Here is a 25,906-nt window from a genome sequence, read left to right as displayed (position 1 = left end):
TAGCTCAGGACAAGCAGACAGTCAACAGAAATACACTCAGTCGCTTTCCTGTCAATGAAAGCCACATCTATCCGTCTTATTTTCCTTCTCTTCATCTGATTCAGTCCTTTTTGTTTCTCTGTTCCCTCTTTGCGCTCAACCTGATGCGTGTGAAAGTCTCTGCAGCGTCTCTGCTGGTTTCTGAGATCTTCGTGAACCTCAGTGAACGGCGGCTGCTGGGTTTAGGGTAAAAGCAAATAAAAAGGTTTTTAAAAAGCCGGGCGACCTGATGAACGATGAAAGTGAAGATGGAGAGTCGGAGAAGTTATGTGAAAAACCAGACAGAGAGAGAAACCAGGGGGAATGGCAAAGACGACAGGAGACGAAGGCAGGGAGGGGGAGGAGGGTGGGAGGGAGAGGCCCGGTGACCTCATGTGACATGTGACGTGGGCTCCACCACTCACAGAGGGGAGTGTGTGTGTCTCTCTGTTTGGAGGATGGCGAGGAGGATGCAGAGAGACTGTGGCTTCTAGCTTTTTACTAGCACTGACACTCCAGTCGGGCCACCACCACCGAGGAAGAAAAGGAAAGACGCAGACCATGCAATCAGCCTAGCGGGCTAACCTCAGACCATCAGCCTGCTGACAAGCCCAACCCTCCCCGCCAGCCTGCTCCCACCACCCGGGCTCTGATAGGTGGGCCCCCCTCATCTCCAGCCCTGGTGAGTTCACTTCCACACCTGGAGACCCAAAAGCTGCCGCTGCATCTGTTCAAACTGTTTCTCCTCCAACCACATTCACGGTTTCTTCTCTCCTCGCTGCCACTGACCCTGTCCTCTCCACTCTTCTTTCCAAAGTCCTCTGGTGCTGGTGCTAGCACATGCTTCTGCTGCTCTCTGCAAGCTTGTGGCTTGGGATTCCTGTGGTAGACACAAACCCGAGATTCTTGGTTGCAAACAGTCTCAGAGCTCCAGGAGTTTTAGCCCTCTTGTGCTTTTCTTACTTCTTGCTTGCCTCTTCATGGTGGTCTTTGATTTTTGTCTTTGAAAGAGGCTTTCCCCCCCCCTCTGAGGTTGGTGGAGACTGACTGCAGCCAGGGCTCCACGCTGTCCCGCCTCGTCTGTCATGGCATCCAACAGCATCTTTGACTCTTTCTCCAACTACAACAGCAGCCTACTTAGAGGTGAGTCCAGATCCTCCCCCCTTTTCTCCACTTTCTCCTCCTGACACCGTCCCACGTCCTGCCCCACTGTCAAACTCTTACTTTCACTTTACTCCTTTTGACCAAAAAAAAAACCTAAGGTTAGTATTTTGGGAATCCATCTATCCAAAACATTATCAAGAAACTGGTATGGAAAGATCAGCTTGATACAGACCATAAAGGTCTCTGCCTCTTGGCTCCTGAGTTTTCTGTGCCCAGGGTTGATGGAGAAGCGATATAATGGGATCCTCACCACAAACATTCATTATCTGGTGAAACTCTGTGCTCTCTCTGTGAGAATACGAGCTCAGAGGCTCCATGTGACTGGCCGCTTTACTGGAACATGGCAATACAATAAAAGAGCAAGGAGGAGAAAAACATATTAGGCTTTCACTGCTTTACTTCCAGGAGGTACTTTTGGTCTGTGCGGTGAGGTGAGTGCACTTGACTAACGCCCGCCTCAACGAAGAAACCATTTGTTGCTATGGTAATTCTAATTACATGGCTTTCACTTGTAAACAGTGTGCAAGGAGATCCGAAGTGATGATATTTTTGAAAGAATACCTGCTGAAAGTTTTTATGCTAGCAGGTAAGGGCAACCATAAACGGGAAGTAGGTACAGAAAACGATCATGAGGCAATGATCTGAGGCAGCTGTGGAAACGCAACAGAAAAAAACTGGAAAAGTCTCTCCCAATTAAGGCCTTGTAGCTGTGTTAATTAGAGACGGCTCCAGGAGTAGCACTACTACTTCATAATTGTTTGCAGAGTTTATCTGAAAATCTCTGGAGTCTCACATTTACAATCAGACACACACTCTCTGCATCTGCGCCTCACATGAGAACAATCCTGACATCCTCTCTGGAGCTGACATGAGATGCTGTTCCAGTGTTCTCACAGCTCCTACAAGCAGACACTTATAGTTTCCTCATGACAAGGCTCAAGCTCCCCTTTTCTTCAATTAAAAAAAAACAAACATCTGGAACTGCCAGCCTTTATCTCCTCGTGTGCAGATCAGTGTCACCGATGTCAAGTTTCATGCACACTGCAAGTCACGCTTTGGTTTCTGGGACCTGATTAGGAGGTGAGACAGGAGACAGTAACAAGGCAAACAAGACTGTAACCAAAAAGGATTTTTAAATGTGCAATATCCTTTAGAAACCCACTCCGTCAGAAAACTGAAATTAAACGGCATGAAACAAAGGCCAAGAGTCATTAAAGCCTCCTATTCAATCGGAGAACAAATTCAAACTGGGCTGACTTCATGTAAGCAAAGTACCCCAGCGGTTAGCTCGACAACTTGCATTACACAGGCAAAGGGATTTGATCAAGTCTTTGAGACTGAAATCAAACTGAAATTAAGAGGAACGGTTGCAGGGAATGGAGAAGACTGTTGCATGTCTGCTGACTGTAATGCAAAGCGACATGAAGCTCATGGAAACACTGTGTTGTGCTCCTCAGAAGTCAGGAAATACTGCAGCGAGCAGTCACCAAATACGATTTTGATCTTCAACTAGTTTTTTTTTTTTTTTGTCATGCAGTTGTATTAAAGCTGGAAGGGTAACAAAAAAAAAAGTGTTGCCGCCATCTTAATATCAGCACAACAGACGTGCTATCAGCCTGTCTGTGTTATATTGGTATTTTTCATATATTTTCAGCTATCTCTGGGCGCAGACAGAGAACACATCTAAGCATGTGATGTGCAACATCAGATGCACTTCGCGTGAGAAGCGAGAGAACGCTTCACCTCAGAAACCTCAATCCTCTGCTGAAGCTCAGGGAGACACACACACTCACACACATGAAACATACAAGTCACAAAGGGAACAGACACTGTTTTTCAAATGCTGTCTAACTCTTAAAGCAAGAGAAATTCTAATGTTGTGACAGTTAAAGTGCTGCAAAACGTTTAGACCTGCAGAGCTGCATGCAGAGGAGCTGTTAATCTGATGCAGACTCTCAGAGCTGTTGCTCTTCACAGATAAAAACCACAATGAGGCTACACCTGCTAACCCTTTACACAGCAACACGGCTGTTAACGGGAGATCAGACAAAGCGGAATAAAATCTAATTCCATTAAAAACAAAAACAAAAAAATAGAATTAAAATACAAAGTATAAATGACACCAAAAAAATCACTTAATGCAAAAACATAGAGATTGCAATTAAAAAACCTCAACAAAGAATAAAAAAACAAATTCAATTTTAGAAATCAAAACAAAATTTCAGAAAAAAACACAATTCCAAATAAATGAAATGAAATAAAAACATTTCAGAAAACAAAAGTTTTCCAAATTATTTTAATTTCCAAAAATGTAAATGAATCTTAAAATTAAAAACATAAAGAAACTGGAAAAGGTAGATACTGTTGGACATTGCTGATTAGATGCTGGCGTTTGTTCCATCATTTGAGTTCTTTGGCATAAAGTAATACTGAATATGCTCCATACTAATCATGAAACTTAGTATGCCGACATTGAAAACGCAATTTAAAGAAACGCAAATGACAAAAATAAAAACGTCACTATCCATTCAGCAATATCCCATAGTATCTACCTTTTGTGGTTTCATTCAGTTTTGCCTATTAACATTTCATTTAGATTTGTAAGAATCATTTCGGTTTTCTGAAACGTTTCATTATTATTTTGTTTCATTTTTGGGGGAATTATGTTTTGGTTTATTGATTTTTGTTTTGATTTCTAAAATATAATGTATTTTCACAAATTCATTATTTGTTTAGCTTACTTTAAATGTCATTGTGATCTTTAATAGGTTTTTGCATTGAGTGATTTGTTGGTGTGATGTACACTTCAGAGTCACCATAAAGAGCGGACAAAAATTAAAAATAAAAATCAATAAAGTGGATGATGTTTCTCCAAATGGGCAGAAGTGAGTAAACTTAGCAGTTTTTTATGTTTACAGCTGTGCTTAGGCCTCCCTGATTGGTCACATGTTGGCTCAGTTTCTTTCCCCAAACTTTCCTTTACATGGAGGAACCTCTGTGTTCCCTTCCGACTGTAACTTATTCATTGGTCCCTTTTTTTCCCTCCTTTCTTTTTTAGCGTTAGGCTCTCGGGAGCCAGCTCCTTTTGTGGTGGAGAGGGGGAAAAAAAAGCCTTGCTTTATTAGGGTGGGAATGGTTTTTATACGTTTGGCTTATTGCGCTGCATGAATGGAAGTGAGGACTCGTGTGTGAGAAATGTGCCATGCCTCGCCACAATTGTAGAATGGCTATTTTGGAGGATTGTGGGAGGTGGTCTGGTTAGTTCTACGAGTGTTTGGGAGGGGAACGTCCAAAGCTGTCCACAAATAGTGTGTGAAAATGCATTTGTAAGAATCAAAACTCATCTTTCTGGACTGATTTAGAATGAAATTTGAAATCTTTTCAAAGCAAGACGACTTTATTGCACAGTTTTGATAAATTACATTTTGTTTCTTTATTAATTATTTACAAGTTGATTGGAGCCATTTAAGTACTGCTTGGTGTCAGGTCCCTTATTCGTTTTGCAGCCTAAAATCTGCAACCAGATATTAGCAGCTTTAGTGAAAATGAATAATAAGAACCTGATGGCAGTCAGAAAATACCCTGCCTCCGACTTAGCTGGGAGTAATATCTATTTATAAAACTCCAAAGGCGTTTTGGACAGAATGGAGGTCCTGGACTTGATTAGGGATGTAAAGTTTTATTTTTTTTAGCTTCTTGTTTACTTTTCGGTCCGTCACGCTGCTTTTCACCATTTGTCAACACAGCTTTATGGAGAACACAGTGAGGGGTTGCTGGTATAATGGCTTCCAGGTAGATTATTTGGTCGATTGATGCAAAACCTCCATTTTCCCTGAAAACACTTTTTGCCCGAAAACACCTGCAAGGCTAAAGAGCAGTTGTAAATATAATTTTCTGGTGGTCGACCAGCAACCACAGGCTTTTTGCAGCCAATCTGATAAACCTGGTTTATTTCATGAAGGTTCCTCCAACTTAATAAGACGTAGTTTAAAAAAGGCGGAGCTCCTTTCTCCTGGAGAACAACATGAAACCGCATCCATGGAGGAGCAAGCAAGAAGCTAGTAGTTTCGTGCCCTATTTTAGACAATGAAAATTGTGTTTTGGATGTTTTTAACACATTCTTATGGTATTTTTTGGGGATGAAAAAATAACAAATATAGAAAATTAATCTTGAAATTGCATTTCTGAATATTTCTTTATTCAAATCACTGTGAATCAGTAGCAGACGAAAACGTGCAGTTTGAAAAAGCATGTACCGGTAATTGTAATGTAGAAATCTACAACGGCAAGCCACAAGCTCCCTGCTCCGCTCCATTCTTATGCGTTCACTCATGGATGACTACGTTCATGTACGTCTTTGTTTTCATAATCTGAGCTGGTTTCTGTTTAAAAACTGTACAGCTGGACAGCTTCAATGTTGCTCCCCATTTTTGGTGATCCGCTGATGTTAGGTTTCAGTGGGCTGTAAGATAGCTGGGTAGCAGCTGTGTACAGATGGATGGTGGGATGGGGGCCGGCTTACTCTGTGCCAACAGACCTGTCCACAAATCAGAGGCAAATTTCTAATGAACTCCTGCCGCTCTAGAAACTATGTCCTAGAAAATGACACAGGTTTTTCTGATTTTGGTAAAAAATTATTATAAATAAAAGACCATTGGGAAGACTTTTACAACAGCTCAAAAGATGATTGGAGAGGTACTTTAATTCTAATCTGATGCTGACAATAATAAAATGGCTAAATATGCATTATATAAATGATTCAATCTGCTTTTTTTGTATGTTTTTTTTACATAAATAGTAAAAAATAAAAATCCTGTAACACACTGTATGATAATTAAACAGTCGATGTGATTTATTACAAAGAAAAGGTTCTGGAAGGATGGAGCCATGTCAAAAAGAATTTACAACGTCTAGACCGGCTTCAGTGAATAGGTCCCTGAAGAATGAGGCTGCAAGTCTGGAATATGTGGACTTTAAGCGCACTCATAATTGGATAATGGGGTGGAAATGATCAAAACATTTTTTAGCTTGATTTCTAACTTTTAAAACCCCATGCCGGATGAGGTTTTTCAACTTCCATGAGTCATTTCTTTACGCTTAATTTGCTTCATTTACGAGCAGATAATGTTTCATATCAGGGCTTGCATGAAAATGACTGAATCCACACAACAGTAACTTGACTTACATGATCTCATTCATCCCATGTAGCATACAACTAAATTTAAAAAAAGCCTCTCTCACAATTTTCTTATTCTTCGTTTTGTTTCAAAGCTACGCCCTTCCACCACAGGGCTGCCCTGCAGCTCATTACATGGCAAGTTTGGAATTGAGGAATAAAACACAAGCGTTACTGTTGGCTAATTTATGCACCACTGACATGCATTCATGCCACAGTTTTTCGTGCAGAGAACTTGCCAGGCTGTTTTTCTATAAGGCTGGAAATAAGGTAAACAGTTGGAAGTTTTATCACAGGTTCGTTTTCAGTAGCTGCAATTAGAGAGCTGTGACCCGAGCTCCACTTGGAAAGATCCACTTTTTGTTTAGACTCCTCCCTGTATCATTTAGCATCTCTCACTGTTGCAGCTGGAGCAAAAAGACGGCCTGTGACTAAGCACAAACTTGACTGCTGAGCACTTTTGTTTTTGACATTACAGTTGCCTCTTAAGCCACAAATTGCTTTAATGGGAGGGAATGGGTCAGGCGCACAAAGTGAGTCAAACTTATGGAGATCCCACATGTTCAAAAAACAAATCAGGAGGCAGCCGTTTCTTTTATATTTTCTCGCACAGATTGAAGACAGGAGGCTTTTCTTTATTAAGTATGGAAATTTGGCAGACTCTGGGGGCTGTGAGGTTACCATCAAAAGAACAAATACAGTGTTATTCACAGACAAAAAAGACTGAATCTTCAAATAATTGTAAGTAACTTTAATCATTCTCAAAACACACTTATAGCTTTTCCTCCTTCCCATAAGCAATAAAGTAAGAAACGTAATTAAGGAGGAGGAAATATGCAGATAATGATAGGATGTGAGAGCGCTGCTGGCTAAAAGATGTTGTCTGATTCTCTATCTCCCTCTGTTTTCCCAGATTTTTTTTTTTTTTCAAAAGTTGTTTACATACAGTTAATTGTCACTGCTGCAATAAAACTTGTTTTGGGGCTGCTTCTTCTCTGCTTTCAAACACAATTTTAACCACAGGGAATTGATTTTTTTGTAGGAGCAGCATTTCAAAAACAGGATTTTAGTTTTTGTTTCGACACGCAATGCGAGGCCCAAATGTCTGCATCAGTAATGGGCCACTTAAATGTGCTTTTCTCTTTGGCAGATTCTGTTGTTATTTTGTGATGAAGATAATTGGTGAATTATTTTGATGCTGCATGGAGTTTTGTTTTTATTAAAGACACTGAGGATGGGACAAGCCAACAACTAATATTTCTGCAAACCAGATCAATATTTAATATGTTGCTGTTGATCATTTTTGTTCTTTTGTATCATAAATGCTGCAAAAACTGAGTCCCTAGAAGGTAAAAAGACCAAAAAAGATGAAATCAAGAAGTTTTTCAATAGCAAAATAATCTTAGTCTTAGTGACTAGTTTTTAAAAAAAATAAGATTTCTTGGAAAGACCATTTTAACCCACTGGTAGAATTATTGCTCATTTAAAAAAATCTGCTAATGAGGTAAAGACTTTTGACTTTTTTCTACAGGGCTTGTTTGTGTGGTGCTTGTCTAAGTCACGTAATTTCCAAAACGATTTTCCTTAAGGTAATTTTTTCAAAACCTACTTTGTCCAAAAATGCAAATTATTGTTTCACATTGAGTCGACAGCAGAAGGCTTTATTTTCCCAGGAGGTTTTGCCCTGAAGTAAACTTTATAGAGCGCGTTGTTCTTACTTCTGCATTAGCTCCGTGTAGGAAATACCATGCCAGGGTATTCCCCCTCAGCTGTGCAGCAGAAGTGGCCCATCCACTTCTTCTCCGTAGTCCGTCTGCAGCGGGGTCAGTCAGTCTGCAGCCTCTCATGCGTGCAGCCATCACGAATAACTGTCTGAGTTTCACCACTGCTGAGTCAGAGAGGAGCGGCACATGCTCTGGTGACAAATGTGACGTTTGCTGTCTAAATGCCGTCTTACCTAATCTTAATAGTCAGTCTCTTGTTGTCCAGTGAAATTACTGACAAGGTTACTCAGCAAAATTGCCAGTGTGATCCTTGAAATGCTTGATTTTGAAAAATATGTTGTTTTAATACAAATATTGAACTTCCTTTTGTGTTGACCCGCGGATGAAAACGATATTTTTAAAACTAATCTAAACTAAACTAAATCTAAATCTAAATGCTGCGCATAAATACAAACCCAAGAAATTATTTTGGTGCCAGATGACATATGTTAAAAGTCAGAAAAATAAATGATCTCTTCTATGGGTTGAAAGCTAATTGTGCTAATGTTGCAATCCTGGCAGAAAGATGTTTACTTCTCATTGACATGAACACAACTTTGCCCCTTTAATCAGTGATAAAACAGGAGGCAGATAGTTTGCCGTGAGTAGAGCTAGTATGGAGTTTGATTAACCTAATCACCAGGCAACCAGACTCTAGGTTTCTGATTGGGTCCACAAACGCTCCTTGTCATCGTTCTGTCATTAGCTAGTCGTTAGCTGTGGCCGCCTTGACGTGCAGCAGCGACGTGCGCGGCCTAAACACAGCAATCAAGGGATAAGACTTCTAGCCTCAATGAACGCCTCGGGCTCCGGTTTAAAGAGGGGAAAGTCCTGCCTTACTGCGTCTGCGTGGACACAGCACCGACTGTGCACGGGCAAAGCTACTGCTGATTGGTGATGGAGGTGATGAAAGGAAAAACTTCAGTCACTAAGGATGGATGAGTGCTTTCGTGGGTAACAATTGAGACTTGATAGAAGTTGTAGGGATGCTCTAGCCTCTTTGTGGATTTGCTGAATCCTGGACTTGAGATGTGGAAAAACTTCTTTTTTTACTAAAGTCCTACTCTTGTCATCTTTTGATCTATTTTAAAAGTGTTTTCAGTGATCTTTAAATTATGATTATGCCATTTTTAGCCAAAATTTTAAAAAACTTAAAATTTTCGTTTTCTAGGACACTGCAGTGCAGCAGTAGTTCATTAGAAATTTGCCTCTGACTGTGGAGTAAGCCTACCCCTACTTCCCGTCATCCATCTGTATACACTCTTTCCTGCTAGCTTAAAGCCTAATACAATCCCAACCCGACATTAGCTGTGCAACAAATTACCAGTGCATAAATGGCAAGCAGTATTGGAGCTATCCAGCCGTAAAGTTTGAAGCAGATGAACTCTGAAATGCAATTTTTAATCTTAATTTTCTTTATATATGTGCTCCATCATCAGGAAAATGTCACAAGCACATGTTAAAAAACACCAAAAACACAATCATTGGAAGTAATCAAATAACTAGAACTAGAAAACGTTTTGCTCGATGCCCCATTGGCAGTTTCCGCTCGTGTCCTGCAGGATTCACATTAACGCCATTCACGTCATATGTCACATACCTCTACGTTTTCTTCACAGTTCAAAGTAACACGGAATAGTCTGAAAAAGCAAAACCATGTGGCTTTTGTTGCAAAAAGGAATGAACAACAGCATTCCATGTGGAACCACATCAAACATCTCGCCTGTCATGAGGCTAAATGAGGGCAGGCTGGCCTTCTTACCCCTCCTGACATGACTCCTACTAATTAACCAGATTTGAAAAGGGACACATCCTCTTAATCAGTTTCAATTAAATACAAGTTTGAAAACATTTGGGCCTCCCATCAAGTGGGGACAGCCACACAAAACGCACAAAGAGCCATTGTCTGCTGTGAAACTGCGGTTTACAGCCTTGGCTATAATGTCTTGGTGGTTGCTGGAAGCCATGCACACTTCCTAATACTCGTCTCACATGCGATTTTACTTTGAGTGAAAACTAAGCTATGAAGCTTTGAGTTTATGTAAGAGGGACACTTCACAACTTATTTTCTGAGTTGACAGAGTCTGCTGCCTAACCCCTTCCTCACCCACCCACCCCCTTCTCTCCTCTGTCTCTGGCGCTACTATATTTCCGTGGGATCTGAAGCCATGGAAGAAGAGACGCAGGCTGTGTTGCCAATCAAACGTGTTGGAGCTGTCAGACTGAACGGCTTCCAGCTCTGCGTCCTGTCTCGTCTCCCCGTCAGTGGAAGCTGTTTGATCTGACAGAAGCTCCATTAGAGACGCAGGGAAGTTCAGCTGCTGCGAGCTTGGATGACTACAGCAGTCGCAGCAGCAGCCCAGAGAGGAAAAGGTTTTGCACAGAGTCTGGTTGCAATCTCTGTGTCTGCTGTGCATCTATAAATGTCTTTGCATAACTTGCCCTTTTAGTAGGTGTGTGTGGTTACACAGCCTAAGTGGGCTGACATATTTTGGAGCAACGCTGGGCAAAGGGGTGATGGTGCAGTGAGTAATGATTTCACTGTTGAGACACAATTACAGAAAGCGAAAGAGGTTGTTTGGCAGGTGGAAAGGTGGGAAAAACTCTTCTTCATCTGTTGTTTATCACACACAATAGTCACGCCAAGCCTGCCTCCAAAAAAGTTCAGTCGTTCTGGTGTGAACGGGATGAAACGGCAATGAAAAATTAAGGTTGGATCTGAATTCATGATTGGTTTCAGTAAAGTCCCACTTTTATTTGTTACAATCTGCAGCGACAGATTCAAACCTTAAAAACACAAGAAGATGGTTGAATATCATCACCTGCTGAGTGACTGCAGTTAAACAGAGGGAAAGGGAGGTGAATTAATGTGGCTGCCTGAAAGATTCAACTTCTGATCTGTGTGTGGCAGCTGGGTTCTGGCAGGCCTTTGGCACCGGCACTGCATGGCAGTTAAACTGTCACCGACAGGAACTGTAAAACTTTTGCAGAAAGTGAAGGCAGCTCAGCAGTATCGCAGGTGCTGCTAAGTGAGCTTAAGATGCGACTCCCTTAGTACCTTCACGGGTCCCAGTCTCTGTCCGTGTCTCCGAGGAGGGAAAGGATTTTCAGCGGTGCACCTCCGGCAGTGGACGTCTGAGTATGTGTGGAGTTGTGTGTCTGCAAGGGGTGGGGGTGCTGTTACTTTGGCAACGCAACTGCACATATTGCAGCGATTACCACAGCGGAAAAATGTTTTTCTGCAACATGCAATTACTACAGATTACAGATTGCCTTCCTTGCATCAGATGCTCCAGCCAGAAAAGGAGAAACACTGCCATTTGTGTGCGTGGATTTGTGTATGTGTGCCGATACACACAGTCGGAGACACAGAGACAAAGAAAGATGAGAAATGATTATAGCTCACACTAAAAACCACAACTGAAAAAAAATGGGAGAGTTGACGTATTTATGGGACTCATTTAGATTTAAAGGACATTCTGACTTTCAGGGGTAAATAAAGGAAGAAGAAAAGAATCAATCTGTCCTTCAGTAACATGAACAAAATCAGAGCGCTGGTACATTTCTCAGTCTTTTATCCATCATCGTCAACATTTCCAAAAGTGTACACTGATGTCCTCATGGAATATACAAGCCTAAATGCCACAGATTAATTTTGGACTATACGTTTTGTTCCAGGTTACAAATCACTGCAAATATTAAAATGCTTCCTTCAGATCGTGCTAAACAATACGTCCCAGAAATGGTGCCCTGCAGCAAGGCAGGGCCCTTTTTGCAAACCCACCAGATTAAAATTCAACCCCAAAAGCTCCTATTATAGCAGTGGGGCTTTTTGGTGAGTTTACCATCCAGTTTCTACTTTTAGTGGGTTTCCAAAGAATAAACAAGCCCAGGAACCACATCACACACTGCTGACTGTCATCGTTGGAGAAGTGTACCCGACGGATGATGTGAGGGCGGAATGACCATGACACTGAGGTTTACGGCGTCCCCCTAGCCCTCATCTTCTGGTTTCTTTGGGTGCGGGGCGTGTCACTAAACAGGGATGAAAAGGAGGAAAAGGGGCCTGACCACATTCTAGCTCAAGGGATTCACAGGAGGGACTTTTAACTTGAAAAAGACTTAAAAAAGTCAAATCATTGGTGATACTTTGGCACTTTCAATACAGTTGATGGTCAAAATAGCAATAAACAGGAGAGCAGTCATTTAGCAAAAGGCAATAAAAACACAAATATATTTGTGTGACAGCGCTTAAATGACAGATCTGCGGGTAAACTGACTCGTTGTCTGATCAAGTCTGTTCTATATGCTAGACTTGCATAACAGCGTTATTAGAGGATGACTCACACGGAAGCTCTGTGAGGACGTCTGTCTACAGACAATGCAAATCCAACAAGCACGGAGTTTGGACAAAAACCTCTACAGTAAGGACATTTTAAGAAAATTATTATCACTTCTGGAGGGAAACAACCTGTGAAAAGAAATGAATCCTGCAAATGTGCCAGATGGAACAGACATTATGATCAGAACAAACAACACTCCCTTTGTCTACAAGGTTTGTGTTTAGACTAACACAACTCAGTCATCCAGTGTCTTGAATTGAAATTCTCTGGTGTGGATTTTTACATATGAAGATTTAAATGGCATTTGTTGTTGATGTCGCTTTTTTCTTTGTCGGTTTATGTGTGTGTGTGTGTGTGTGGGGGGGGGGGGGTGAGCATGTTCTTCCTTTATTTTTCTATTCTCCTTCAAACAGTTCAGTGCTTCTGGCTGCAACACAAGTCCAAATCATGATTGCCCCACCCCTATGTTTTCAGCAGACTTTACAAAATAACAAACAGTACACTAAGTCCACTGGAAATGTAGAAAACAACCTGCCACTGTGAGAATTTTAGTTACTTAAATGAATGAAAACCAAGTGAGTCAGCAGGTGATCAACAATCCCCCGTGATATCTATGTACCACAATTGGTTAGTTCCTGTTGAATGTACACAAGCTAATGTGAAGGGTTATGAGATGATGAAAAGGATTTAAAAATGTGTTTTGCCTTATTAGGGTGCACACTTTCCTGCAATTTTTGGCTATTTTTTAACATTTTTTTCTTTATCTACCTATATAAAGTTTAATAAATAAAACTGTGACACCCTTGCGTTTGTAACATGACAACTTAAGCATAGCCATAAAAAAATTTTTTTCTCATTTTATTAGCAGTTAGATAGTTGCTGGGATTAAGGAATTACAATTCTTCTTGATTTGAACGTAAACTTAAAAAAAAAACATTCTTGTTTTTCCTTACAATTCTACATAAACATGAATGAAGAAACGTACAAATGTTGACAGAGTCTTTTATTAAAAAAGTTCACTCCGTGCTCCTGAGGGTTGGAAGTGTCAACTGAATGCTTTCTATGTTTGACACCATCTTCAAGGATCCCATTTGCAACAGACTGAAATTTAAAAAAAAAAAATTTTTAAAAGTGAGAGTCGTCCCGCAACAACCATTATGTTGCTCACTTAATTCACGAAGCTTTAATAAGCCCTTAGCTCCTCTCTGCACCTTTTATAAAATGTAAGGAGCTCATTAAAGATGCATGGGATGAATGTGCTCATTGTCTCCTCTGGTAACTGCTGCATCGCAGCTCATCATGCTTACATATAATTAGGTGCTGGGTTTGGAAGCGTCACCATCCTCTTCATCTTCGTTGGAATAAAACATGCTCTCGACGGCTTCGGGGATCCGAAATTGGGGCCTGACACTCTTGTGAGTTACAGAATACATAAAGTCATGCGAGGGGCAAATCACTGTGGAAAACTGTAGAAGTTTGAAGCAGAAGTTCAAGAGTATTACAAACCAAGCAAAGTACACAAAGGCGCACCAGACATCATTAAAACTAACACAGACGACCTCGGTGGAGAAAAAGTAACATACAAATTTATATGATCAAAAATCCTCAATGTGGTTCCTATTTTCTTGTCTGAACATCAAAATGGACAAAAATGACCACCGATTGTGATGTGCTGACACGTTGTGTAATCAAAATTTGAGAAAGAATCAGCCATCAGAGCTGCAGGAGCCCAAAACCCAAACAGTCTGTACCCACTCACTGTTGTTTAAAAGTTTCTCCATATACTTGTGTATATAAACACTCCGACGCTAGAATATGATTTGGCTTTGAGGGGACTGGCACAAATGGTTTTGGTGACTTACATCATGCTTGGAAGTCTAATCACAGACACTCCTGTCATATCAAGCAGAAGAAGTCAATTTCATAGCAAGCTGCATTTCAACAAAAAAGGGAAAAAGGAGGAGGGAAGGGTAAACAAGCTCAGCGTTCCACAGCCGCCGCAGAATTTATCATTCATACAAAAAAATACCCCACGTCCCAAAGTAGAGCTAATTTAATCCAAGAAGAATAAAGCTCCAGTTCATAGGAGTTGTCCATTCAGAACACTCACATTTCCACCCAGCAGAAACCCCCAGATGAAATCCGAGCAGACACTTTTCGGAAAGAATGCGTTCGGTGGGTTGAGGGCCAAAGCATGGCCTGTAATTTGTGAATGTACAGAAATGTGTGACCACCACATCTCCTCTAAAGATAGAAATCTTTGTCTTATGTCATCACCGAACCCCATACTGGTTCTAAATGCACCCCCTTTTCCAAATGAGTAGCTACACATCCAAAGGCTTATGCGTGTCTGAAAATAACCTGGGAGTTTACTCTGGCTATTAGATCAAATCCAAGAAAAAAAGCATCTAAAAGGAGTATCAGAAGCTGCCCCTCGTCTTCAAAGTGGCTTTTAAGATGCACTGAAAGCTGCTGTGTGGGTGGCTTTTAGATACAGGTATACACTTACAGACCCCAAAGCGCTTTCTCCTTTAATGGGGACAGCACTCATGTTATACCTAACAGCCTGACTCATTATGAAAGCTCAGGTAGTGGGGCATCATTTGGTTTAAGTGAGCCCTGTGGGAGGAGATTTGTTTCAAATCTATTCAAAAGTTTCACAAATATTGGATAATGACATTTTTTGCTATGCATATTGTTTCCTGAAAACACAGGTATTTTTTTCTGGTAATGATTGTAGGTTGTGACTCATATCAGAAAAAAAAAAAATTCAGATCAAAACAAACTTTTTAGTCACAACTTTGCTCCAAGGAAGAAACATGTTCTCGTGGCTGTTACCTGAGGGATCTATTTTTGTAAAAACAATATAGAGAAGCATACATGCTGGGGGCCTTTATGAGGGAGTTGTGTCTTGATTTCAGGCTCAGCCTGGTTGGATCATTAAAAACCGTTCAGGGGCATGGCAGACTCTGTCCTCAGTGCCTTTGCGGCTGAAACTGTAGAAACTGTGTGTTGAAATGCAGAGGTCTAAATGTGACAGGCGCCCGGGGCGAACATTATGGCTGAGTGGGGTATAGCTAGTGCATGTGGTCACATTTTTAATGATGAACTAAGGCAGGAGGACGACTAAAATATCAGGAGCATTGTCCCTGTCCCATACTGAACTTGAGGATACATGACAGCTGATAGATGTTTCCTTTTTTCACCTTTAGTTTTGTTTGAACTTATTAAAGAAATATTTTGGATTCATTTTATGAAAATATTATTGACTGGAAAAAGCTAATTTGTGTGAAGAAATTCTAGATTTTGCTGTTTGACTCAATAATTTGTTTTTGACACTTTTTTCTGTTTTATTTTGCATCTTCTTTAGCAGTAAAGGTGCTTAAATACATATTTCACTCTGTGGAACTCATTGTTCTTTTACTCAATGTTACCAAGTTAAAACAGAGAAAACAAAAATAAAAATAAAGAATCGCAAAGTTTTGAGGCTGAACAATTTGTATCTCTAAAAAGCCAAAAGGCACAAAATAACTCGACATCAAATAAAAAAAATCATCTTTGACTCAGCCTGTGTTTTGTTAAAATTCGGATTTCCGTTAATGACGTGAAAAGTTAGTTTTTGCTTCTTGTTTGGACATTTTCACCCACAAGCTGTGGTGACGCAACAGCGCACCCGCGTAAAGGGCTCCTGGTCAAAAACATTTCCCATGAGAATATCTTAAAATTCAATTTGGTCTCACTGTTACTCTGTCATACAGAATCCCCCCCCCCCCTCCATGCGCGTCTGCGATGTCAGTGCGCTTGGATGCTCCCTTGCTCCACTGAAATGCGCGTTGTTTCTAACACACTCAGACATGCGCAAAAAAAATAGCAACAAATCTTGTGAAATACAAACAAACGTATCGGTTCATTAAAAGACATTACGTCTATAGGGGGGAAAATAATGCAAACATGTTTTGTTGTTAATTCAAAAATTAAAATTAATATTTGAGATTTTTTTAATTAGAAATGTTGATTTAAAAAAAATGCTTGTTTTTTAAAATAATTTACATATTTACTCAACATTGATTTCCAAGAGCTTAACAGACTCAATTCGATTTTTAAATAGTGTTTTAAAAAAAATAATGAAAATATTCTGTACATTTTATGGTCATTTAATGTAAAGGAAAGTTCATGTTTTATTCTTGATTAAAGTATAGATTGTATTTTTATTTTCAGCAGTAACACAAAGGCTTTATTGGTGTTTGCTTCTTAATCGTGGAGAACAATCGCCGGAGTGCTGCGTTGAGCTTCTTGGTGTCAGGTCGAGATGAAACCACATTTCCGTCTGTCTGAGTGTGCAGAGCAAAGTTTTCCTCTGTCTGACAGCCAGAGCTGACAGCGATTGAAAAGGCAAACGCGCCAACTAGTGTCAAAAAGCAGGATGGCTGCGCGTCTGCAGGGTGTGCTGTCACTGGATGTAATTTTTCAAGTTTATAATGAATTCAGCCTGTGGCGCATACAAGTTCTTCTCTGCATTTGATGTGTAATCGGACAATTACGCCTGTTTGCATGAATTGTCGAGTTTTTTAAGTGCAGTTCATTAAGGAGATACAGATCATTCAAAGGTTCTAATTTCATTTTTTTACTATTCTATTTTATTTACATGTAAATAAGTTATGGAGCTTCTTAATTAAATGGCTTATCATTAAGATGAGATGATATTAAACCGCAGAACCGTGTGTTCTGGAGCTTCTTTGTAGGTAAATTGAAACAGTTTAACTAGAAATTATGTCAAGGAGGTGTTAAGTGATTTAAAGCGCGTGCGGGGGCGGGCGGGGGGGGGGTGGAGGTTCGGCATCTTGCGCAAACTAAAATATATTTCCAGATTTTTATAATACCAAATTTAAATGTACTCTAAACCAGAACATTGCACTACATGAAGCGTTGATTTTGTTTGTATCTTCTTTTTACAAAGTTTAAGTTGCAAGAAAACATTAAGTGCATTATTTGTTATTCCCATCTAAAACTTGTTCTAATAATGCTCAAAAACCCGCGTGGGGAGAAAGCTGCGGATATATATGTATCAATAACTAAAGTGGTTTGTGACAACAGAGCTGGGCTGCAGGACGAGCGAACTTGCGCTGATTGGTGCGTTAAAGCCCAGCCCAACAGTTTCATTGGTGGAAAACCTCTTCACACTCCCAACCACTAAACACTGAAAGGAGTGGAGTGAAATAATATCGCGGCAGTCTGTTCAGCCTTTTGCGCGGCTCCGTCTTGTGCCTAAAGGATAACTGCAGAAGGAAACTCAACTGGAAGCGACGGCAGCGTCTCTTTAATCCCAGAGTAACGCCGTTTGTTTGTTTTCGGGAGGAAGCCAGGATTAGACTTCAAGAACTTTTACGCACGAAAAACGGACAAAGAGTTCAAGAAAACTTTTGTGTGTTTTTTTTTTCTTAACAACTTTAGGAGGACTCATATTTTATTTCTTTTAGTATCCAGTCAAAAAAGTTCAGCCGAAACTGCAGTTTGAACTTTTTGGAGTACCTGCCACACAGATTATCATTCATCGCCAGTAAATAATCTGAGATTGCTTGACTGGTTCAAGTGAAAGCCGAAGCATTTTGTGCTGAAAGGGTTTAGACTGGATAGGTCAGGTTCTGCAGAAGCGTTTTTGGCTTGTAGAGACAAATATTACTCAGTGTGGCGCGTCATGCTCAGGTCTCACGTCGTTGGAGCTCGTTGTTTCTGTTAAAGCAGTGAGACTTTTTTCCTCCACTGCGCGCCAGCGCCTCCATCCTCTGCGCTGACGCGGCGGGCTTCTCACACACCAGTGGCGTCTGGGGGACTAAGAGAGAGATCCAAAACCTGCTTTTCCTCACAGAGAGTTCTGCTCTCCTCTGACACGACCCAGTCAGGTGGCACTGACCCAAGCTGTTGTGATGCATATTCCCGTAGAGCCGCCCACAACCAGACGGTTCACACCGCCCTCAACGTCCTTCCCCTGCAGCAAGATTGGAGACAGCAACGGGGCCATGGCCACCACAGGGCCGCTCAGGTCAAGACCGGACAACAGAAACGTGGTGGACGTCCTGGCTGACCACGCAGGGGAGCTGGTCCGGACCGACAGCCCCAACTTCCTGTGCTCTGTCCTGCCGTCTCACTGGCGATGCAACAAGACGCTGCCAGTGGCCTTCAAGGTAAAACTCATCTTAACAATCAAATTAATTTGGCATTCTTTTTTTAATAATTCAGCAGCACAAAATATATACACATGAGTGCATCGCAGGCAGACTTTTGCACTGCATGAAATGAAAATATTTTAGATTTCGTGATTAGATGCAGGAGGTTTGAATTCATCGACGCCTTTGGAGAGTTTGACACTTTAAAATGATGCAACCTAAAAAAAAGCGTTTTTGCGCACGAAAGGAAAAGACGGAAATTTGACTTAAGACAGGTTTATTTATGTTTTTTTTACTTTTATTTTTTTTTATTTTTTTTACTTTTCTAAATTCAATTTGTCATGAATACGTTTGTTTTTTTTTTTGTTTTTTGTTTTTTACTTTAAAGAAAATACCCCTTAAATGACCAAATAGAGTGTTAACAAAAGACATTTTTACGCCACAAGTTGTTGACCGCTGACCTTTGCGGTGGAGCTGCAGAGATGTTTGGGCTGATCACTGGGATGCGGTTTGGACGCGCTCAGTTGGTTTGGTGGAATGACCGTCTGCTCTGTCTCGTGCGTGCAGGTGGTGGCCCTCGGTGACGTTCCCGATGGTACTCTGGTGACCGTCATGGCCGGAAACGACGAGAACTACTCAGCCGAGCTGAGGAACGCTTCTGCCGTGATGAAGAACCAGGTGGCCCGCTTCAACGACCTGCGCTTTGTGGGAAGGAGCGGACGAGGTGAGCCAAACCGTCGAGGTTTTCTCACTCATTTTCCGCTTTGAAAAGCCTAACAACATATATGTGTATTTCTTATTTTTAAGTGCCAATAAAAACACACCCAGCTGCAGAAACGTGTTCCATCAAACCACTCCACAGTGCCTAAAAATAATAAAACAAATAACAACACGGTTTTCTGATTTCTGTTCTCTCTTTGCGCCAAAAGAGCAGGACATTTTTTTCACACCAGGCCATGACTTTTGCCAGGTGACGCTTTTGTGGGTGTCATCAAAAAGTCTGCGTCACGCGTGCAGATGCAACGTTTCTCTATAATTTCCTAAATCCAGCGGGCTATGTCATTATCCAGGTCTGAGGGCGCGTGAAGGCGCAACCATTTACGCGCTGGACTAATTGGACAATAAAGCATTGTTATTTGGTTAAATGATAAATCTAGTTTTCATCATATGGTGTTGATTGCCATCAGCGATGAAGAGGAACACATCGCCGGGCCTGTTTGCAGGATGCTGCGGTTTGAGCCCAGGCCTGCTGACTTGCATTTTTCTCCTGAATCAGGTGAAGCAAAACCTCTCAATGCTGCGGCCTAAATAACACATTTCACTAACCTAAATATACTTTGAAAGCGCGATTGTTCACAAAAATGCGCGAGTTAAGAAGGCTTTTCTGTCATTTTCCAAGCAGCCCATTTTGCTTTTATGGCCTAAAATGTCAAAGGACCTGTGATTTTCTGAAAAGAAAATAGTCTCAATTGTCCCTGACTTTCTTTTACGAATTACACGTTCTGTTTGTGTAAAGAGTTGTTGTTGTTTCGTCTTTAGAATCGCACGCAATCTGCCTGAACAAAAGATGCTTTTCTCCGTGAGTGGGGACGCGTCTTTCTGCTTCTGGTCAGTTTTTGATGCAGATGGGAGCAAAGATTCGGCCTTTGCTGCTGTCAGCTCATCAGGGCTGTCTGGAATGCATCGTCTCAATAATCAAACTCAGGCCCATGCAATATACTGTCCTTTTTTTTAGATTTTATTTGTGGATGGGAAGTCAGTTTGATTTATAGGGAAGGGGGAAAACATGAACCCCTTGATGATTCTGGATTGTGTCGCTCTGCAGGAAAGAGTTTCACCTTGACCATCACCGTCTTCACCGGACCACCGCAAGTGGCCACCTACCACCGCGCCATCAAAGTCACCGTGGACGGACCGCGTGAACCGCGCAGTGAGTGCACACAGACCAATGGCGCGCGCTGCTCTTACAGTTGGTGCATGTGGTGATGCTTGAGCAGCTCAGGCTCTGGAAATGTGGATGCGTGCGTGCCAAACGAACCGCATGAGTCATTCAGCAGGTGATAATTGAAACATCCGTGGGCGTGCACGCTGAAAAACTGTTCACACGGTCACATGTGATGAAAAGAAATTCACATTTGCAGGAGATTCGTCTGAAGATTTGGTTTTGGGGTTGAGGATGAAGTTTGGCTCAGATGGAGGTTGTGCCGGTTATTCTTCATTATTCTCACCAGCATGCGTGTGCGCACGCAGCAGAGGAGCAGGGAAAGGCCCTCTCACAGGAAACTGTAAAGCTTATTAAGGCATAACCCAAGACCACTAAGAAGCGTTGAGTGAGTTTGCAAGCCGCAGGTGGCTCAGCCCTCTTCCTCATCCTCCTCCTCCTCCTCCTCACACCTCCGCTGCTGCTCCTCTGCCTGACCACATAAGTGGCTAGCCGACTGAACTTCAGGCCCTGTGCTGTTGTCTAGCGCCACCGCGAAGACGCAGCTGCGTTTGTGCGGTCTGGTGCGGTGCTCATGAGTCAGTTGTAGCTAGAAGTGAATATAGGAGGGGGGGGGGGGGGGGGGGGCTTTTTTGGGGGGACGTAACAGACACATGAGAGGGGATATACTGCAGATGGAATGGGATCACACCCCCGCAAAGCTGAATGCTATTTGGAGAAGTTAAAAAAAGACGGAGCAGTTACTGGATAATAATAAAACCACGCGCGTGCGTGTTTGTGTGTGGGCGAGCGCGTTTATATAATCTTTTGTATCAAGAAAAATAAGTAAAACAGTCGCTGCACCTCCATTGGTTAGCACTCATATGTGCGTCAGGTTTTTGAATAATAGTTCTGTCTGTCCTGCTGCACTCAGGCGTCACATAGTCACATTTATACTATGGCTCTTTGCCAAAATATGACACTTAAGAAGAAGAAAAAATAATTCAATAATATACGAAAATATCAAATCCTTTCATGAACACCAACAAGAACATTTAAATCTTTTTCATTTTATTGAATTAGGTGGAGTATTCAGATGCCGACCCGACATTTCCGCCCGTGTTAGTGCGCTCAAGCGCTCCTCTTTAAATAGAAATCACACGAAACGATAGAAAGAAGCTCTCATATTTAAACAAGAAGCGCATTCTGCGAGTGTAACATCAGTCATGTCCCTGCACAGGCGCAGAAGGGGAACACACACACACACAAACTATTCAGTCATTATTAGCACCATAAAAATAATCAGATTCCTCTTTAACCACAAGGCACCGCGGATTAAGCAAAAGCACTGCCAGCACATAAAACTATCAGCATTTTTTTATGATCAGTCTCATCGCAGGAGACAGTTATATCTCTGCAAGGCGCTTTCATCCCTGTTTCTGTGACAATGCCTCTCAGTGTGGGTCTGACAGACAGCCCGAAGCCGCACTCGGCTGGTGCTGCGCACACCTGTCTGCAGGCCCGTTTGGGCTTTACTGCGCAGAGGCCTGCGTCTGCCTGGCTGCCAGCCCGGGTGGGTGGGGGGTATCAATGTTTGCCGACACAGACAAGAGAATCTGATGGACAGGACTGCAACAGTGACGCACCTCTGGCAGTGGCAACGAAAAGGGCAAGCTTGTGTGTGTGTGTGTGGGGGGGGGGGGGGGGGGGGGGGGAGACTGCGAGTTGATGACACTTGCGCACACAGACGTGCTTTTTTCCACACATACGTGACTTACAGTCACATTTATCGATATAAATGCTCAGCTCCAAAACTGAAAGCATTTTCAGCTGAGTATTTTTGTCTCCCTTGTCGCAGATTTCCTCATTATACATCCGGCATTCGTCATACTAACCCCCCTCCCCCCTTTCCCCTCCGCACCATCAGCGGCACCCCTCCGTATTTTATTATCAAAGTTCTGCTGAGCTGAAACTGGAAACTTTCGTCAAAGATGACCGCATTTCTGCGCATTTTTGCGCAGCACCAGAACCGCCGAGGAAAAGGGCAATTCAAATGTGTCATTTTTTTATATTTGTTGGATGAATCACCCACACCAGTAAATCCATCCTCTCCGTTTCCGCTTCTCCTCTTAAAAGCCTCACTTAAACATTACATCAACTGTCGCTATTTTCTGCTAAGGAGACGCTTGGATCTCTGCGTCTCTACAGTCATGAAATGGGAGCGCTAAGGTGGGCCTGCAGCGGAGAGATCATCAATGTAGTTTGCATGGATGGAGAGCCATGCTAATGTGTAAAATAGAAATTCATTGAAACTGTGAGGAAGCGTTTGAATAAAACCCCAACGCAGAGAGAAAATACAAACAAACTAAAGAACATTTGCATACAAAACAGATGAGATATGGAAAACACTGAGATTTCTAGATAGATGCATAAATAGTGTCTTTTTGAACTCAAACTATTGAATACTAATTCTTTAAGGATTTATCCTAATAGTAAATCAAACAACACTCAATATAATGTACTTTTTGAGTTTCCCTTTCATTAGATATCAGCTTTAAACTGATTATTTCTCTTTTTCCCTAAAAAAAAAAATTGGAAATATCTCTGCTAACATGTCAGTGTGAATGCTTCATGCACTTCACCGCTCAAAAGGCCACAAATCCACCAAAACTGCACGGGGAATGATGTTTTGTTCCCTGTATTTACTCGGCTGGGTGTGTGCAGGCAGCCCGGCAGTAAGAAAGGCAGGGATGGGAGGGGGAGTCAGGGTGAGGGTGGGGGGCAAGTTCGTGTTGGCAGGTTGATTCTATTTGCATTTGGCACACAGACTGTACAAAGTATGCAAATAGACAAACAATGCCATTTGCTGTGTTATTTCTCTTGTGATATTGCAGTCTCTCTGCAAAGTAAACAAAAAGATAGCATGCATGTTGTTGCATTTGCGTGTGTGCAGCGTGTGCACCTGCCAGGTGCATCGCTTTAAATCAGCCTTACTGAGTCACGCCCATGCTGCACAGAAATCACATGAAAGGCTCGCCCTTAGTGCGAATTGCTCTCTCAAAGGCGGCTTTGATGTTTGAAAATGGAGATGGGCGTCTTTGAAAGAGAGGCCTACAGGTGGAGGTGCCATGGGAGGGGAGAGCTGCGGCATGTGCGACTCTGGGTGTTTTCCTGACTCCTCTATCTATGACCCGGAGACATGTTGGCCTCATGACCACCTAATTTATGATTTGGCTGTGAAGACAGTCAGCCCTCTCGGAGACAGATGAGAACAGATAAAGAGCGGATTTAATGTCGCCTTCAAAGAAGTGATTTTTCTGTGGCATCAGTTCTCGCCCGGGGTCACTGCAGACGGATCACACACAGCCTCAGTGATTAAAAGAAGAGCAAATATTGGTCAACTGATAAACCCGCTGGAATGCAGCGTTGTAAATGGAATAGTTTGGGTTGCGACAAAATTCGTACCACATCCTGAGGTCTGAGGCTTGTGATGGATGGAGAACAAGTCCTCCAGGATATTTGGGCATTCTTAATTAAACAACAATTGTGTCTTTTCTGTTGGATTTGGGCGACTGCAGGCCTCATGCTGTCAGACATAAATAAAATCCCCTGAAATATGTGGGTTTTTTTGTTCGTGGGAGATGGAAGCTCTCTGACCACTGTTGCCACCTCAACCACATCTAGAGGTTTTGAGGCCAGGTCCCTGTTTAGGATTATTCAAAGACTCATTCACTGTTTTTTTTATTCTAATTTAAGCATATTAATTGTGATTTTAGCAAAAACATAAAGAGTTGTCATCCCTCCCTTTTTTTTTTTTACAGTTTTCATGGAAACAGAAGGTTCTGCTACATTAAAGGATGTTGTCTGACATTTAGAAAGATCAGAATATCACCTCCTCAGGCCAGTTGATGACTATCAGCCCCCAAAAAAAATTCTGCAACAGATTTCTTGACGTCAGATAGAAGAGCATTAGAAATCACAGGATTATTTACAGCGACCCCAAACAGAGCTTTTGATTCATTCAGTTGATGCTCCCAAAGAATAAGAGGAGAGGGCCGCTCAGCCTCTGCTCCATGTCCTCCTCCTTTCCGCGTCTCCACCTACACACGCTGGACTAAACTCAGCAGCCAAGCGTCTTTCCTGTTTACTTACCTATGAAGGGAAGTCCAATGCCCACTCTGTGTGCGCTTGTTTACTCTGACTCACGCAGCAGGGAGCCATTACAACCTTTCAGCTGTAATTCAATAAAAGTTTTGATCTTTATTTAGAAAAAAGTAATGGTCTGTGACAGAAGGAATATTTTTCTCCTTTTCTGTATTTGGACAATGAGTCGTTTTCTGTGTTGGGATGCAGAGGTGGACAGAGGACAGGGCGGTTTGTGGTAAAAGCGAACCGCTGGTTACTGGAAAATACAGCGTGTACCACCACCCTGCAGTTTGGATATTTATTTCTTCAAGCCTTGATGGTTAGGAAGAGCAATAAAATAATAGGTGAAGCAAAGTCCTTCTCGCTTCAAGGAGTGGAGAAGGTTGTAATCCTCCAGGTAAACATGGAGTAAAACCAAGCTCTTCAAAACAGGCTGGAATTATCACATGAAGAGAGCAGCCCTCGTACCTCAGAGAAGCTTGTGTGAAAAGTGTTTTCTCGCACAACGGAAACTTCACACATCTGCCGTGAATCACCTGGAATTTTATTCTGTTAAATTGTCGCATTTCAGGTCAGAAGCTCAATGTTGCACTTTAAAGCGTGAGGTTGTGTGCATGGAGGTGTGAAGACGTTTGACACATCTGCTGGTATTGCATTGACAGCGGCAGCTTGCTTTTTCTTTTTCACAGCTCTACAAGCACACACATCCCCTCACTGCTGAGAGCAAATCGACTCCACGCAAACACAAACAACAACCTCCTTCACTGCTGAACTAACTGCTTCGGTACGATCAATCACCAAAAAGGCCTTCTGGGCTCATCAAGGCCAAAGCATCAGTGCTGGGAAATCTGCAAAGTTTGCAGGCAGCCAGCCAAAAGGCCTGAAAAACAGCCCCTGTTTTATCAGCCCCCAAAACACCCCTCCCTTTGTAAAAGACAGTTGCTCATCTCAAGAGGTAGAACGGCCAGACAAAAGAGGGGTGACTGGTTTCAACACGCTTGTGGCCCTTTACGGTATCGCCAAAGAATCTGGGTGCACTGGGCTGTGTTTTGGTACCCCTTCTGCTTTGCCTCAACTTGCCTCACTGCAGGGCTGTCCTTGTGTGCTTCTGTCCCACAGTGACACACACGAAAACACACACGGAAATTTGCAAAGCGCCTTATCCCTTATCAGAGAAGGAAGGCTGTGCTCTTTGCTCAGTCTCATGTAGC

At 42.1% G+C, this 25,906-nt stretch overlaps 1 protein-coding gene across 2 annotated transcripts in view; it reads left to right on the top strand.

Annotated features, from left to right (window-relative positions):
* Window positions 1–494: 494 nt before the first annotated feature.
* The window catches only part of LOC101160370 (runt-related transcription factor 3), a 41,089-nt gene continuing 15,677 nt past the window's right edge, over window positions 495–25,906 (top strand). The window contains exons 1-5 of one of the 2 annotated variants that reach the window (XM_004082389.4): window positions 495–700; window positions 1,029–1,161; window positions 18,405–18,646; window positions 19,196–19,352; window positions 20,454–20,558. In XM_004082389.4, coding sequence (XP_004082437.2) covers window positions 1,104–1,161; window positions 18,405–18,646; window positions 19,196–19,352; window positions 20,454–20,558 — 562 coding nt within the window. In that variant the 5' untranslated portion in view covers window positions 495–700; window positions 1,029–1,103. Of the gene's footprint in view, window positions 701–1,023; window positions 1,162–18,404; window positions 18,647–19,195; window positions 19,353–20,453; window positions 20,559–25,906 lie in introns of those variants that run through there. The other variant, XM_023951523.1, reaches the window with a different exon arrangement.

This window comes from Oryzias latipes, chromosome 22, assembly GCF_002234675.1.
Source record: "Oryzias latipes chromosome 22, ASM223467v1".
Taxonomy (NCBI): Eukaryota; Metazoa; Chordata; class Actinopteri; order Beloniformes; family Adrianichthyidae; genus Oryzias; species Oryzias latipes.
The sequence above is the reverse complement of the archived record's forward strand: the minus strand, read 5'-3'. Positions and strand labels throughout refer to the sequence as shown.